The sequence below is a fragment of the Schistocerca gregaria genome, chromosome 6 (assembly GCF_023897955.1).
Source record: "Schistocerca gregaria isolate iqSchGreg1 chromosome 6, iqSchGreg1.2, whole genome shotgun sequence".
Lineage (NCBI taxonomy): Eukaryota > Metazoa > Arthropoda > Insecta > Orthoptera > Acrididae > Schistocerca > Schistocerca gregaria.
In genome coordinates, this window is record NC_064925.1 from 126,232,107 (window position 1) to 126,248,763 (window position 16,657).

At 41.1% G+C, this 16,657-nt stretch overlaps 1 protein-coding gene across 1 annotated transcript in view; it reads right to left on the reverse strand.

The window, feature by feature from the left end:
* Positions 1–4,739: 4,739 nt before the first annotated feature.
* LOC126278760 (odorant receptor coreceptor-like) overlaps positions 4,740–16,657 on the reverse strand; it is a 126,148-nt gene continuing 114,230 nt past the window's right edge. The window contains exons 7-8 of the mRNA XM_049979036.1: positions 11,716–11,871; positions 4,740–4,797 (exon numbers count right to left, since the gene is read on the reverse strand). Coding sequence (XP_049834993.1) covers positions 4,750–4,797; positions 11,716–11,871 — 204 coding nt within the window. The 3' untranslated portion in view covers positions 4,740–4,749. The remainder of the gene's footprint in view (positions 4,798–11,715; positions 11,872–16,657) is intronic.

A 16,657-nucleotide genomic window follows, 5' to 3' on the forward strand; every position in this document is an offset into this window, starting at 1 on the left:
GAGTACAGCACTGTATGGTAGTGAAACATGGGCTGTGGGAAAACCGGAACAGAAGAGAATAGAAGCATTTGAGATGTGGTGTTATAGACGAATGTTTAAAATTAGGTTATCTGATAAGATAAGGAATGAGGAGGTTCTACGCAGAATCGGAGAGGATAGGAATATGTGGAAAACACTGATAAGGAGAAGGGACAGGATGATAGGACATCTGCTAAGACATGAGGGAATGACTTCCATGGCACTAGAGGGAGCTGTAGAGGATAAAAACTGTAGAGGAAGACAGAGATTGGAATATGTCAAGCAAATAATTGAGGATGTAGGTTGCAAGTGCTACTCTGAGATGAAGAGGTTAGCACAGGAAAGGAATTCGTGGCTGGCCGCATCAAACCTGTCAGTAGACTGATGACAACAACAAAAAAGGGAGAGAGTGATGAACAGCATACACACATGACCACTAACAGAAATCTGTACACAGCTTAGCTCACAGCACGCGTCATGTGACGACCGCATCCATCGCACCAGCACGTTAACCAGAGATGGATGCACATCCCTATCCCTGGCGTCACTTGTCCGCTGCATCAAACAGCTTGTAATACATAGTGAGTTGTGTTGCTGTGTACAGAGAATGATGTGTAGTCGAAGACGGAACGTTACTCGTCACAAGAGTTGCTAGCAAGTACACTCCTGGAAATGGAAAAAAGAACACATTGACACCGGTGTGTCAGACCCACCATACTTGCTCCGGACACTGCGAGAGGGCTGTACAAGCAATGTTCACACGCACGGCACAGCGGACACACCAGGAACCGCGGTGTTGGCCGTCGAATGGCGCTAGCTGCGCAGCATTTGTGCACCGCCGCCGTCAGTGTCAGCCAGTTTGCCGTGGCATACGGAGCTCCATATCAGTCTTTAACACTGGTAGCATGCCGCGACAGCGTTGAAGTGAACCGTATGTGCAGTTGACGGACTTTGAGTGAGGCCGTATAGTGGGCATGCGGGAGGCCGGGTGGACGTACCGCCAAATTGCTCAACACGTGGGGCGTGAGGTCTCCACAGTACATCGATGTTGTCGCCAGTGGTCGGCGGAAGGTGCACGTGCCCGTCGACCTGGGACCGGACCGCAGCGACGCACTGATGCACGCCAAGACCGTAGGATCCTACGCAGTGCCGTAGGGGACAGCACCACCACTTCCCAGCAAATTAGGGACACTGTTGCTCCTGGGGTATCGGCGAGGACCATTCGCAACCGTCTCCATGAAGCTGGGCTACAGTCCCGCACACCGTTAGGCCGTCTTCCGCTCACGCCCCAACATCGTGCAGCCCGCCTCCAGTGGTGTCGCGACAGGCGTGAATGGAGGGACGAATGGAGACGTGTCGTCTTCAGCGATGAGAGTCGCTTCTGCCTTGGTGCCAATGATGGTCGTATGCGTGTTTGGCGCCGTGTAGGTGAGCGCCGCAATCAGGTCTGCATACGACCGAGGCACACAGGGCCAACACCCAGCATCATGGTGTGGGGAGCGATCTCCTACACTGGACGTACACCTCTGGTGATCGTCGAGGGGACACTGAATAGTGCACGGTACATCCAAACCGTCATCGAACCCATCGTTCTACCATTCCTAGACCGGCAAGGGAACTTGCTGTTCCAACAGGACAATGCACGTCCGCATGTATCCCGTGCCACCCAACGTGCTCTAGAAGGTGTAAGTCAACTACCCTGGCGAGCAAGATGTCCGGATCTGTCCCCCATTGAGCATGTTTGGGACTGGATGAAGCGTCGTCTCACGCGGTCTGCACGTCCAGCACGAACGCTGGTCCAACTGAGGCGCCAAGTGGAAATGGCATGCCAAGCCGTTCCACAGGACTAGATCCAGCATCTCTACGATCGTCTCCATGGGAGAATAGCAGCCTGCATTGCTGCGAAAGGTGGATATACACTGTACTAGTGCCGACATTGTGCATGCTCTGTTGCCTGTGTCTATGTGCCTGTGGTTCTGTCAGTGTGATCATGTGATGTATCTGACCCAAGGAATGTGTCAATAAAGTTTCCCCTTCCTGGGACAATGAATTCACGGTGTTCTTATTTCAATTTCCAGGAGTGTATTTCATGCATAAGGCGGCTGGATGTAGTGCCTGTAAAGCACCACGAATGTACAGACAATGTTTTCCCAACAGGTGTCATCCTAAACGGATGAAATTTATCTTGATGGGGACCAACATACGAAAGAAGGAGTCGTTCGCGACATAGAGCGTCATTTCTGCCAATGCCATGTCCGAATATCGGACTTTAAGGAGATGGTGCAATATCGTGTGACCGACCACACAGCAATAAGCATCTCTCAAACTGCCCTTGAAACACACACCTCGACATTTCAGAGAATGCTACTGGAACTGTTATGATACCCCTATCATAAAAAACGTGTGCAGGCAGTGGATTTTGAGCTCCAGGTTCACTACCGTCAATGGATTATCCACCGCAATTCTGTAGTGTGTCAAAACTCATTGTACCAGTGCTTGCATCCATTCTTTATGACAGGGATGTAATACCTGTTCCAGCAGTACTCACCATACTGTCAAAGTGTGTGTTTCATGGGTAAGTTGATGGGTGCTTATTGCTGTGTGGTCGGCTACATTATCCAACACCACGACACCATCTCCTCAAAGGCTAGTGTTCAGACATGTTTTTGGAAGGAATGTTGGTTGGATCTGTGAGGCCTGAACGCCCTGTTCGTTTGTAAGTTGGCACCCATGGAAATACATTTCTCCCATTTAGAATGCCACGCATTGAAAAAGCGTTCTCTGGAAATTCGTGCTGTTTTAAGGACACTACCACATGCCGCCCTGTATGTTAAATAGTTGTATGCCAGCTCTCGTTACGAGCAACATTCCGTCTTTGAGTAAACATCGTGCACTGTACAGTAGAACACATCTCATCATGGGCACGTCACAAGCTGTCTTATGCAGTGGACAACTGACACCAGAGATAGTCTGTACACGCAGCACGGTTTGATGCGCGAGTGCGATGCATGTGGTCGTCGCATCACACATGTGCTGTGACCTAAGATGTGAATAGTATGTCTGCTTGGTGGTGTGGGGTGTACACTGTTTATCGCCCGTTGCCTGTTCCATTGTACAAGAGCCACGCGGGATCTTTGCAAGAGGACGGAAGAACTGCATGCGCCGTTACAACACATGCATCGAAAGTGACGGTCGTTGCTTTGCACAATTACTATGAGCTACATTGTTGTTATGCAGTGCACGCTGTGTACGTCCGTAAAACAATAAATATGCATTCCGACCATCTCAGTATACTATAGTCAGTTGTGATCCCACTATCACCAGTTATAATTTGACCCAAAAGGTTTGAGACACACTGTATATCATGCAATTCAGTTAAATATCTTATCAGATACAGTAGCCATATCTTGTGTAATAAATGGAATGAATTAGAGTATATAAAATATAAGCCGTATCACATTTTGCCCATCCACAATTCTCAAACTGACCATAGGTTTTTAGAGTGCTTTTATGACTAGTCTTTGCAATTAATTTTAAATATTTCATCTAAAATGTAATTACAGAACTGTCAGAAAGCATGTAATTCACATACACTTTCGAAAAATAAGACGTTTTACACCTCATTCATGTCGCACAGATACTTATTTCTCTCAAACTATAGTTGTGTTTTCTATTTTTCTCATACTGCTTTTGTTTCATTTTCTTATGATGCTCTTTTCAGCAACCTATGATAAAGAATGTTCTCACTGCTCAAGATGGTTCCTACTTTTTAGCAATGGATTTTTATCCCAATCATTTACTCTCAACATTTTCCATTGTCATATCGTAATTTTTCTTCACAAGTCTAGAGAGAGAGAGAGAGAGAGAGAGAGAGAGAGAGCGACTCACGCATGTATGCACTAGTGCAGTGTCTGCTTCACTTTAAAGAAACCATATTGAATGTTGGTGGCAATGTGTAGGATTGAAGTGGTAAGAATAGATCATAGGAAAAGCATTTTATGTAAGAGAACATTTTATTTAAGAACATGGTGCAGTTAATACCCTCAGGTTTGACACAGTATCACGAGTCTAACAATAAAATGTTCAATGTCAGTGCGAGTGCATCTTATAAATCGTTTTCTGTCTTGCATCTTGTCAACATCGAACTGTTTTTGTAATAGTATGAGAGAAGAAGACTTGCTACTCGCCATACAGCGGAGATGCTGAGTCGCGATAGGCACAATAAAAAGATTCACAGAATCATAGCTTTGGCAGAAAGCTATGATTGCGTGCATCTTTTTATTTTGTCTATCGCGACTCAGTATCTCCGCTGTATGGTGAGTAGAAACTTTTCTTTTATTGTATTGTTACATTCCATACTGGTTTTTCCATTGTTTGTTTTTGTAATAGTTTATTCAGCTGTTGTTTTCAGTTCTTTCTACGTTCTGTAGAACAAATAATAGTACACTTATTCTATAGCCCCATTCTCGATACATGTGAAATCGTGACTTAGATCACTTGTACTTCTCTCAAAATTTGTTGGATCAAAACATTGCTTTTACGTATTGACAATGCAGACTCTAAGAGTTATCAGCGTTACAGTTCTCCTAGATGAAACTGGTTTGATAAGGAGATGCATTCACCTGTGTACACTATAAAAAGTGGCACTTTCTTGTGTGCAGTAATACATATTGATCATGGTTGAAATAACAGAGGTCTGAAGTTCAAGCATCAGATGCGCTCATTTCTTCTTTAGAAATTGATCATCATGTTGAAGATCGTGTACGATGTATTCAAAATCTGAAAAAAAAGCAGAATCAGTTACAGTGAAAGGTAAAAAGACTTTCAAAAATTTCGAAAATTTGTATAGCAGTGCTGCAAAAAGTGGTTACAGACAAAATTCCCGCCGTTGATAACGTAGGTGTCACGATGTGTAAGATATTAAAAGTATAAAAAGGTGTCGATCGTTGCAACATACAAGTATGAACACAGAGTGGGGAGGAGAGGGTGAGCAATGATAAGTGAAGTGTTTGTGATAAGTGGCTGGGTTAGAGATAAATCATTGAGCTGACTATATGTGCTGAGCGAGAGGCTGGTCATAGGACTGTTCCATGTCCGAGAAGACAATAATAGTGGTTTTTTTTGGGCTTTGAGTTGGTGTTAGGAGATGAGGTAGGTAAAGGAACGTGTCATGAGGGGAGGAGTTGGGACGAAAGCCACACCGGTGAACAGGAACAAGGTGGTGGTGATTCACGTGTTGGATACTTTGGGAGATGATGGATTAAAAAATCGTGACCATGGAAAAGACTTGTTTTATGATATATGCTGTGATACGTGTATTTAATTCCGTGTATGGTATGTATTCCTAGTAGTGGAAGCTTGGAGCCAGAGGCATGACAGTATTTCTGGTTTCAGGGATTGTAGGGAACAGTTAGAAGCTTTGTTTCACATTACCTGAGAAGAATCTGAAAAATGACGCACATGTGTCCTTAAATTCAACAACAAAGTAAACAAAGTTATTAATGGTGACTAATATCGTCACAAGATTCAAAAGCGTGATAATACTGTGACGAACGCCGGCCGAAGTGGCCGTGCGGTTCTAGGCGCTGCAGTCTGGAACCGCAAGACCGCTACGGTCGCAGGTTCGAATCCTACTTCGGGCATGGATGTGTGTGATGCCCTTAGGTTAGTTAGGTTTAACTAGTTCTAAGTTATAGGGGACTAATGACCTTAGAAGTTGAGTCTCATAGTGCTCAGAGCCATTTGAACCATTTGAACTGTGACGAACACTCGTGTCCCCTGATGTAGCACCACCGTTCGGATGCTTTGCCTACAGCTGAAATATAACCAGCTTAGGATGTTCGGCCGATAGATATCGGTGGCTGCATGTGCTTCGTGTCAGAGTGCCAGAGATATGTCGTAATGTAAACATAAGCCAAATTAGGATGCGTCATAAGCGTAAGAAAAACAAAGTTTAATGGTAAAATTGAGTCTGTAATAAGACGTTAGTTAAAATCACAAATGCAATCTCGAAAATATGTGGGTACGACGTAAAAAGTACACTAGAAAATAGTTGAAAGCATGGTACTTGGACACGAGACAAGTCACAGGCTAACGTTGCTCTCTACCAAAACTACGATTCGGTCGTAATAAATGTATGAGAGAGAAACCGGGAGCCAACGACTTATTTTCTGTTTCTTTTTTTTTTCACATAACTAAAACTTCACATCGCTCAGTGTGACTCCACCGTGTATTCAAGCTGTATATTGTTACAAAATATTTTTATAAGTAAAAAAAAATTTGCTGATCGCGTAACTTCTGCGGTCTCGTGTAATCAAAGGAATTAGTTTCAATACAAGTACAGTTTACATGCACAAACATAAAGAAATTAATATCATCACTGCTGTGTTTTGCGCTCAATAGAAAGGTCATCATGATCAAAGGCAAGAAGTGTCCAAGTTGCTTAAGAATAAAAGAAATGTTTTATACAAGCTCGATGAAGTACTGAAGATATGTTTAATGCGTATTTGTGTCGTTTTTTTAAAAAATTTTACCTCTTTTTGAGGAAATCACATTTTCTATCGTTGTATGATAAATACTTATAATTTTTGTCTTCTTTGTGCTACTATATTGCTGTATTAAACGCTAAAAATCAAAAATTTTCGAACAGAAGCTGAATTAAATATTAACTTTTGTAATTTTGCCATATATAAATTCACTTTTAAGTATCATACAGGAGGATAATCACATAGAACAAATATATTTCCTAGGTTCTGTGCTGCTGTATATAACTTCACTCAGATTCTAGACGGTTCACCATTTCTAGTTTGTTGGTGAATCTTTTATTAGTGTCTAGTGTAACCTACGGTAGTTTCACAGCTCTGTCACAGGCACAACGACCTCAGAAAAAGAGAAAAAATAAACCGTGAAAAATCCAAAAGGGAAGAGATTTACATACGTGGGAACAAGCCGTCGACGGTATTTTCAAAGAACAGAAATCAAACCAAAATGTAAAAAAGCTGCAACAGCATGTCATGCAGTGAAGAGCGGAGATTCGTGCGAATTCGATTTGTTCATTCAGAATTTTGGGGGGGGGGGGGGGAGTCGTGTTTCTTGAACCCTTAGCTCTCTACTTTCTCCAGAAAGTTTATTAGTTGGTCCTTAGGCGCACTATGTACTACTTCGATGTTATTATCTATGTTGGTTACTGTATACTTGTGTTCAGTGAGGTATGAATGAAATGCAGTTCTGTTCTGGGGATGAATGATCCCTGCATCTAATACTAAAATTTCTAAGCGTCTGTCCAATGTAAAATTTATCACAATGATTGTAAAGGTATTTTATAAATGCCTAAATTTGAAAATCGTCTTAGTTATCTGTATTATGTCGAAGCCGATGGTTTAGAGCATTATTTATTTTAAAATCGCTTGTGGTCTTGTGTTCTCAAAGTGTTTTTCTCACCGTTCAGAAACTTTCTACAATATGTGATCTGGGCCTCATTTTTAATACGTCCTGTGCTCTTGGGTGATCATGGTATTCCATTTTTCTTTGTCTTAGAATATGTTAGCATGATAAAGCACTCTGTGTATCCGTCCGATACGGCTACTTATTTCATATGTGTAAGTCTTTGCATTTGACTTGTCTTATGGCAAAAGAATAAGTTGGCATATCACGGATGTAAAATAGGTATTTTTACCGTTCTTTGTATTAATGTGTCAAATTCCTTAGGTACTCCATGGCTGTCTATTGGCATTAAAATAAGTTGGTACACTATGGAAGCAAAAAAAGTTCTTTCACATCGCATTAGATGAGAGCATTTGGTGAGATTAATATTATCAGTGCATGTACGTTTTCCTATACATGCTGAGATCATGTCTGTTGTTATTTTTAGTAAGGTCTGTACAGTTAAAAGAATTACTTTTTTTCTTTCTTTGTGCATAGAAGTGAACCGTCGCGCAAAGGCATCGATATCATGTTACCTTTTACTATTGCTAAGATGGCTACATTGCCGTTTATAGTAACTGACCTGATCTTTCCAGGTAGGAAATTTATCAAAAAATTATTTGTAGGTCATAAATTTGATGTTCCAGCTAAGCTATTGTCCATTCAAAGGCCTTTCTTTGGCAATATATTTTATTACTGAAAGAGCTAAAGTTGTAGGAAAACTCAAGTGAAGATTTTCAAAGAGTTCAGTGTCTTCTGTTGTACTAATCTTGTTGTGAGTCTATAGAATAATCCCAATGATTTCGTTAATGAGGACTTTAATATAAGGATTAGTTATATCAAGTGATTCTAAAGTTGTATCATCAGGATTGGTTACGTCTTTAACGGATGTCCTGCGTCACGCACCGTGAGTGTTCAACATAGATTATCAAGTTTCCATCTCCCTTGATGATGCCATTCATGGCTAAAAGTTTCATTTACTTCTTTTACTAAGTTTAAGGAGAGAATCTTGTTATTTCTCAGGTGTATCCCAAGTCATACAAACCAACGCAAGAAGTTATCCTGAAGTAACTTACCATAACGCTCTTACTCATACAGGCGTTAGAGGTACAGGTGCAGACATTTGTACATGTGTCTCAGGAGAGTGTACTCAACAACATTATATCAGAATTTACTTCATTTTCAGACTAATAATTATAGCTATTAGGTGTAGTATGTAGGTTCTTTAGTACCACCAAGTATAGGTGGTGAGAGCAAGCTATTAATGCTTATTGTTCGGAGGGTTGGAGGGCTGGACGGAGAGCAGCAGATCAGGTGTAGAAGTGTGGACGTTTAGGTGCAAAACTGATTGACGGAATCCACCTAGTGGTGCAATTACGAGCCTGCCAGCAGGAAAACTGTTACAAGGATAGAGAACACAACTAACCCACTAAAGCTGGTACATATAAAAATACCAATGATCACAGTTTCTGCACATATACCCCTACCACCATGAATATGTTCAAGTTAATCATTTTATAGATCGATTTGATGATGGTTGTAATGGTCGAAACCATTAATTAAATGAAGAAATTTATGATCAAATGTAAAATGGTGCAAAATATTACAATTTTCAAAACAATATTTACAAGGTATTGATAAGGACGAGTAATATACAATATGTACAAAAAGCAATACGGAACAATAAGAATCGAACATCTAGAACGAAATGCAGGGAAGCATCTTTCGTCCCTCCTGTGCATCGAAGAAGAAAAGGCGGAGGTAAATGGATAGTTCAGGAGTGGGATTAAAACGGAGGGTGAAAAGTTATCACTGATAAAATTCGCTGATGACTTAGCTTTCCTCTGCGAAAGTGAAGAAGAGTTAGAGGACTGACTGAATGGAGTGAACTCTAATGCGTACAGAACGGCTAAGGGTAAACAAAAGAAAGACAGAACTGATGTGAACCAGAAATGAGATTAGCGAGAAACTTAATACCAGAATTATTGACCACAAATTAGGTAAAGTGAGAAATGCTTCTGCGTTGGAAGCAAAACAATACATGACAGATGAAACGGAGACACAGGAAGCAGACTAACTCAGGTAAAGATGGCATTCCCGGCCAGAAGAAGACTAGTAATATTAAATAAATACCTCAATTTCAGGAAGACATTTATGAGTACGTTCATCTTAAGCACAGCATCGTGTAAGTGAAATCAATCACGTGATGTGTGTTGTCTTTCGTTTAAAGACTGGTTAGATGCAGCTCTCCATGCTACTCCATCCTGTGCAAGATTTATCATCTCTGAATAACTACTACAACTTACATCCTTCTGAACCTATATTCTTCTCTTGGTCATTCCTTGATGTCTCAGAATCTGTCCTGTCAACCGATCCCTCTGTCTGGTCATGCTGTGTCACAATTTTTTTTTCTCTCCAATACTCTTCTGTACTTTCTCATTAGTTACATGATTTACCCATCTGATATTTAGCAATCTTCTGTAGCATTACATTTCAAAAGGTTTTATTCTCTTCTTGTCTAAACTGTTTATCGTCAATTTCTCACTTTTATACGTGGCTACACTCCATACAAAAAAAAGACTTCCTAAGGTGGCTACACTCCATACACAGAAAAGACTTCCTAACACTGAAATTTATATTCGATGCTCAAAAATACGTCTTTTTCAGAAAAGCTACTTTGTCATTGCCAGTCTACATTTTCGGTTGTGTCTACTTCGGAAGTCAATAATTTTGCTGTTCAAATTTCAAATCTCACCTAATACCTAAAGTGTCTCGTTTCCTAATCTAATTCGCTCAGCTTCGGATGATTTAGTTCTACTACAGTCCTTTATCCATATTTTGCTTCTGTTGCTGTTCATCTTATATCCTTCATTCAACACACTGACCATTCCATGTATCTGCTCTTCCAAATTATTTGCAGTCTCTGACAGAATTTCAGTGTCATTGGCAAACCTCAAACTTTTTATTTCTTCTCGCTGAATTTTAATTCCTACTTTTGGTTTCTTTTTTACTGCTTGCTAAGTGTATGGACTGAGTAACATCGAGGTTGAGCTACAACTGTGTCTCACTCCATTCTCAACCACTGCTTCCCTTTAAAGTCCCTCAATTCTTGTAACTGGCGTATAACTGCTGTCTGGTTTCTGTACGAGTCGTAAATAGACTTTCGCTATCAGTATTTTACCCCTAGTACCTTCAAAATTTTAAATGCAGTATTCTAGTAAACATTACCGTAAGCTTTCTCTAAGTATACAAATGCTGCAAAAGTAGGTTTGCCTTTCCTTAACATATCTTCTAAAAATACATATCTTCTAAAAATACTTCGGGAGCTCAGAGTTACATTTCTCTGCAATCCAATCTGATCTACCTAAAGGTCGTTTCGTACCAGCTTTTCCACTCTTCTATAAAAACATTTTTGTTTGGATTTTGCAACTGACATCATTATAAATAAAAGAACTTGAGAAAAACGGAAATGAAGAGAATCAATGCATTTGAGATGTTGTGCTTTAGAAGGCTGTTGAAACTTAGATGGAATAAGATACGACAAGGTTCTTTGCATAACCTGCGAAGAAACGAACATATGGAAAAGATTGACAACAGGAAGGGATAGGATCACTGTACATTTCAAAATGTTCAAATGTGTGTGAAATCTTATGGGACTTAACTGCTAAGTTCATCAGTCCCTATCCTTACACACTACTTAACCTAAATTATCCTAAGGACAAATACACACACCCGTGCCCGAGGGAGGACTTGGAACCTCCGCCGGGACCAGCCGCACAGTCCATGACTGCAGCGCCCTAGACCGCTCGGCTAATCCCGCGAGGCTTACTGTACATTTGTTAAGATATCAGAAAATGGGGGCAAAGGGAGCTGTAGAAGGTAAAAACTGCAGAAGGAGGCATAAATTAGAATACATCCCACAGTTAATTATGGTCGAAGAGAGCACGTCGAAATGAAGAGGTTGGCATAAGAGACGAATTCGTGACAGGTCACATCAAATGAATTAGAAAAGCGAGTTTAGTCGGTAAGAAGAAGATCGCTCCAGACGCATTTGGAAAGTCTGTCCTTTACTTGTTTTACTGTCTTATAATATGCCAATCTAAGACCGAAAAGAATTTTACTGAAACTAACACTGGCCGCGGAAGGCTACGAGCTTAATACGTATGAAGAAGTTGCGAATCTCCGACAATCTAAATATGCATTTTCAGACCACCTTTCAAACCAGCTGATTTATCACTGTCTACCGTATTGAGGCATGTGTACGCGTCTACGTACCTGCAGGAAAAGGTTTCTGGAGAGGGTGAATATCTTGCCTATCTGCAGCTTAAGCGGTCGCGACGCCTGCAGCATGAAGATGCGCAGTGAACTGCAGAAGCGCTGGTCAGCTTCCGCCCAGCCGCAGCTGAAGGCAGACTCCAGCAGACGCTCGCTCTGAAACCATACACGCTGTAGAGTAAGATGATACTTCTGTAGCAGCGAAAAAACACATTTCAGCAGTACCAGGCCTAATGAACTTTTTATCCACCAGTGACACAAATGAAAAATTTGACCAAAATCATTTGGGAAGTATAAGTTCGCCGAGAAGATGTGATAACTGGTTATACAACACGAAAAAAAAAAGAAAAAAAAGAATTAGAGGGACACCCTTGAAATCGCACTGCGACACATCTGGAGTGCCCCAGGGAAGTTTGGTAGGTCCGCTGTAGTTTCCTATCTCACATAAATGATCTTTTGGATAGGGTGTATAGCAATGTGCGGCTGTTTTCTGATGATGCTGTGGTGTATGGGAAGGTGTCGTCGTTGAGTGACTGTAGGAGAATACAAGATGACTTGGGCAGGATTTATGATTGGTGTAAAGAATGGCAGCTAACTCTAAACACAGATAAATTTAAGTTAATGCAGATGAATAGGAAAAAGAATCCTGCAATGTTTGAACACTCCACTAGTAGTGTAGCGCTTGGCACAGTCACGTCGATTAAATATTTGAGCGTAACATTGCAGAGCGATATGAAGTGGGACAAGCATGTAATGGCAGTTGTGGGGAAGGCGGATAGTCGTCGTCGGTTCATTAGTAGAATTTTGGGAAGATGTTGTTCATCTCTAAAGGAGATCGCCTATAAAACACTAATACGACCTATTCTTGAGTATTGCTCGAGCGTTGGGGATCCCTTTCAGGTAAGGTTGAGGCGGGACATAGAAGCAATTCTGAGGCGGGCTGCTAGATTTGTTACTGGTAGTTTTGATCATCACGTGAGTGTTACGGAAACGCTTCAGGAATTCGGGTGGGAGTCTCTGGAGGAAAGGAGGCGTTCTTCTCGTGAATTTCTACTGAGGAAATTTAGAGAACAAGCATTTGAGGCCGACTGCAGTACAATTTTACTTCCGCCAACTTACATTTCGCGGAAAGACCTCAAAGATAAGATAAGAGAGATTAGGGCTCGTACAGAGACATATAGGAGTCATTTTTCCCTCGCTCTGTTTGGGAGTGTAACAGGGAGAGAAGATGCTAGTTGTGGTACGAGGTACCCTCCACCACGCACCGTATGGTGGATTGCGGAGTATGTATGTAGATGTAGATGTAAAATTAGGCAAAGAGATATCCTCTAACTTCCTCTACAAGATTGTAAACGCGTAGCGCACTGTGCAGTGATCCTCAGGATCGGTGACGCTTCAGACAACAGAAGTGTGACGCATACGAAAAAAGGGCCAAACCTCAGTTCATATAAGGTGTGAGTTTTTGGTTTCATGTTGGCACCAAATATTACCAAAATTCTGCCCAAGGCCGCCGTGGACGTGACGTATACGTCATCCCTCCTCTAGACGCTTCTGCAATGGAAGTCACAACCGCGACGCAATGGCTTGAAATCACACAATTTGTTACGGATGCCCGAGGAAAACTTTTCAGAGCAGACTTTTAATTTACACACATTTCACGAAAAAAAAGCCAGTCTCTGTGTGACTGCAGTTTTTTCTCCGTTATACAGGGTAGAGCCACTAAGGTCCGTTCAAAACCATTTGACGAAATTTTACCGTGATGTGAAACAGAAAAAGTTATTTACACTTTTTCAGCTCTCCTGCTTCTTTCCTCGTATGGCGTGCCCAAGGGAGAGCGCGTCACTGATACGTGCATGACTAAAAGGAAAAGGGTCCGAAAACGTCTCTGTCAGTTCAGCAACACCCTCACTGCCACTCATGCACTTTTGTTGAGACTTTAAAAATGTACTCATACAGAGACAACCCATAACTAATTCCTATGCAACTGCAGGCAGGCAGCCCTCTTGACAACCCACTGATTCTGCGTATCTGCAAGTAGGCACTACTGCAGCAATGTACTGCCAGTGATCTATGTGGCGTCAAAGGGGTGTATTTACGTTGCTTGCTTTTGAACGAGTGACTGGCACAATTTTCATACATTTGCACTAACGATAATACTTTTAGAAAACGCTTACGTTTCTGGTGTCGACTATGGTAAAATACATTCCTGACAGGTCGCAGCATTCCTGACATTCACGCTCTTATCAGCAGCATAATGTGTAGCATGAAGATAGCAAAAGGAAGGAAATTCTGATGACTTCATCGTTACTCTGGAATATTCACTTTATAATATACGCATTAACTTGGTTAAAATTAACATGATTTTGACAAATTAGAAGTTGATTAGCTCTTGTTAAGGAAAATGTACTGAGTTGCTTAGTATGAGGTGGTGAAATAGTACCCACTGCACATTTTCTCAAATCCAAAATTAACTAGTTTACATGGTATTCCTTTCATAGATGCTAATTGTCTTAGGGACATAAACATAGAGGAACATACTAGGTGTACTCAGTAAGGGCCGTTTGCTTAATGTTGTCAGAACAAAGTAACAAGGTAACACTCGATTACAATATGAAAAGCATTTCGAGATCAGTATTCTGGGGATGGGAAGAGCATAGCAGAGCATGATGGAGGATATCTATGTTGACTCAGTAGCTACAGATGGCAGACAAAATTAGTAATAGCCAAATACATCAGCATGAAGATAGTAAAAGGAAGGAAATACTGATGACTTCATCGTTACTCTGGAATAATCACGCTGTAACTTGGTTAAAATTAACATGATTTTGGCAAATTAGATGTTGTTGACTAGCTCCTGCTAAGGAAAATGTACTGAGTTGCTTAGTATGAGGTGGTGAAATAGTACAATTAATTAGTTTACAGGCAGTTAGACGTAAGATACGGATTCACACACAGTGGCATCCCAGTCTGTGATCATATTAAGAGCATAATTTAAGATCAGAAGATACAGCTAACTCATATTTATGTAGATAAATTGAAGAATAATTACGATACAGTTAAATATTCAAATTAGAAGCTAATGATAAGAAATAACACAGACCTACATACCTGATGAGAATATGAAGAAAATGTTCTTTCTGAACCACACAAAACATTTTCGAAAATTTTGAAAGTCCTCTGCTTTTGAGATCTATCATACTATTCAAATACTGGTATGTACGTCAGCACTTGCATGTTGTAAAGAACATACAGTCAGTTTTCTGTCAGAATAGCTTTATCTTTGGCTGTGAACCACAAAAGAATGTCTGTAGCACGCTACTCACTCTCTGACATTAGACAGGCAGTATTACAGCTTGGCAGTGGGATCAGATAGCAGGGTCTCGTAGCATGTGTTTTGTGGGACAAAGGACAGAGAAGCGCCAAGCACAGTATTCAGATTGATGAAATCGTAGGACAGTAATTATAAAACGGGGATCTGATAGATTGACTCCGGTGCTCTGACCAGATTGATGAAATCGTAGGACAGTAATTATAAAACGGGGATCTGATAGATTGACTCCGGTGCTCTGACTGATCAATATTTGCCTTTGGGCCTAACGTAATCCACCTCGAATCTTCCTGTGTCACTTGGCATTTTCCAAGTATATTTCCACCCTTCAGGAGTTTTGAACACTATTTTTGCTATTACTAGCTGAAATACACTTAGTTTGTTGTAACTTGAAACATCTCGAGTAAGACCCATCATACTAAGAAAGTGCTCTAGGTGAAAAGTCTATATTAGCAAAGCTGACATCTATCTGTCTTACAACTGGCAACCTCCTAACCACCTTTCCTGCATGTGCGGGATTAACTTCGTTTTTTCTAATGGGAAGCACACCCTCACCCCCCCCCCCCCCCCCCCCCCGATACACACACACCATTTTATTGCATATTCGAATTCGACGCAAAAATATCGATGGTTTACTCAAATCATTGCTTCCCATTCGTGTTTGATTGTCATGTAATCGAATCACGTGTGTCTGTTCTTGCAATTAAGAACCTACGCATTTACGATGTAAATGTAAAGCTTTGCGTTCTAACGGTTGATACTAATGTTCGAAATTTACTTTTGTGTTGCGAATGCGATTGTACAGTACAATTAATATGGCTACAAATTAACATTTCTGGCAAACAGGCTACTTGCAGGGTAACGTAGGTTTCTGTCCCTATGGGATTTATTGAGGTAAGCATTGAAATGCTTGATTTCGATGGGCGCCCTCGAACCCCGTCATCAAAGTGATTGATTTCAGTGTGTGTTTCCATACAACTGACGTAACTCTCGTGCTGGCCGGTACGCGGCTAACAGCGGAATACAAACCACAACCATTCCAACGATATTAAAATTATATTTTTCTGGGAGTCCACAACCTCAACGTGATTTGAGAATGAAAACAGGGTTCAAGTAGACTGTATTCTTTTTATTATCTGTGCGATCGACCAGTTTCAAATTTAGGTCACTTTCAAGCACGTATTAGATTGTAATACATAGATGGTACATGTGGACATATTCCTGTCCGTATGTACCAACAATGTATTACAATGGAAAATGAGCTGAAAACTTAAAAGCACGTGCTTGAAAATGGCCAAGTTTGAAACTGGCCGCCGGCCGTTGTGGACGAGCGGTTCTAGGCCCTTCAGTCCGGAACCGCGCTGTTGCTACAGTCGCAGGTTCGAATCCAGTTTTGGGCATGGATGTGTGTGATGTCCTTAGGTTAGTTAGGATTAAGTAGTTCTAAGTATAGGAGACTGATGACCTCAGATCTTAAGTCCGATAGTGCTTAGAACCGTCTGAACCATTTTTTTTTTAACTGGCCGATCGCACAGAAAATAAAGAGAATAAGACCTAGCGGAATATTTTTTCAATACTCATTACAATAAGCTGAAACGTCCCTGAAGTAGTAGT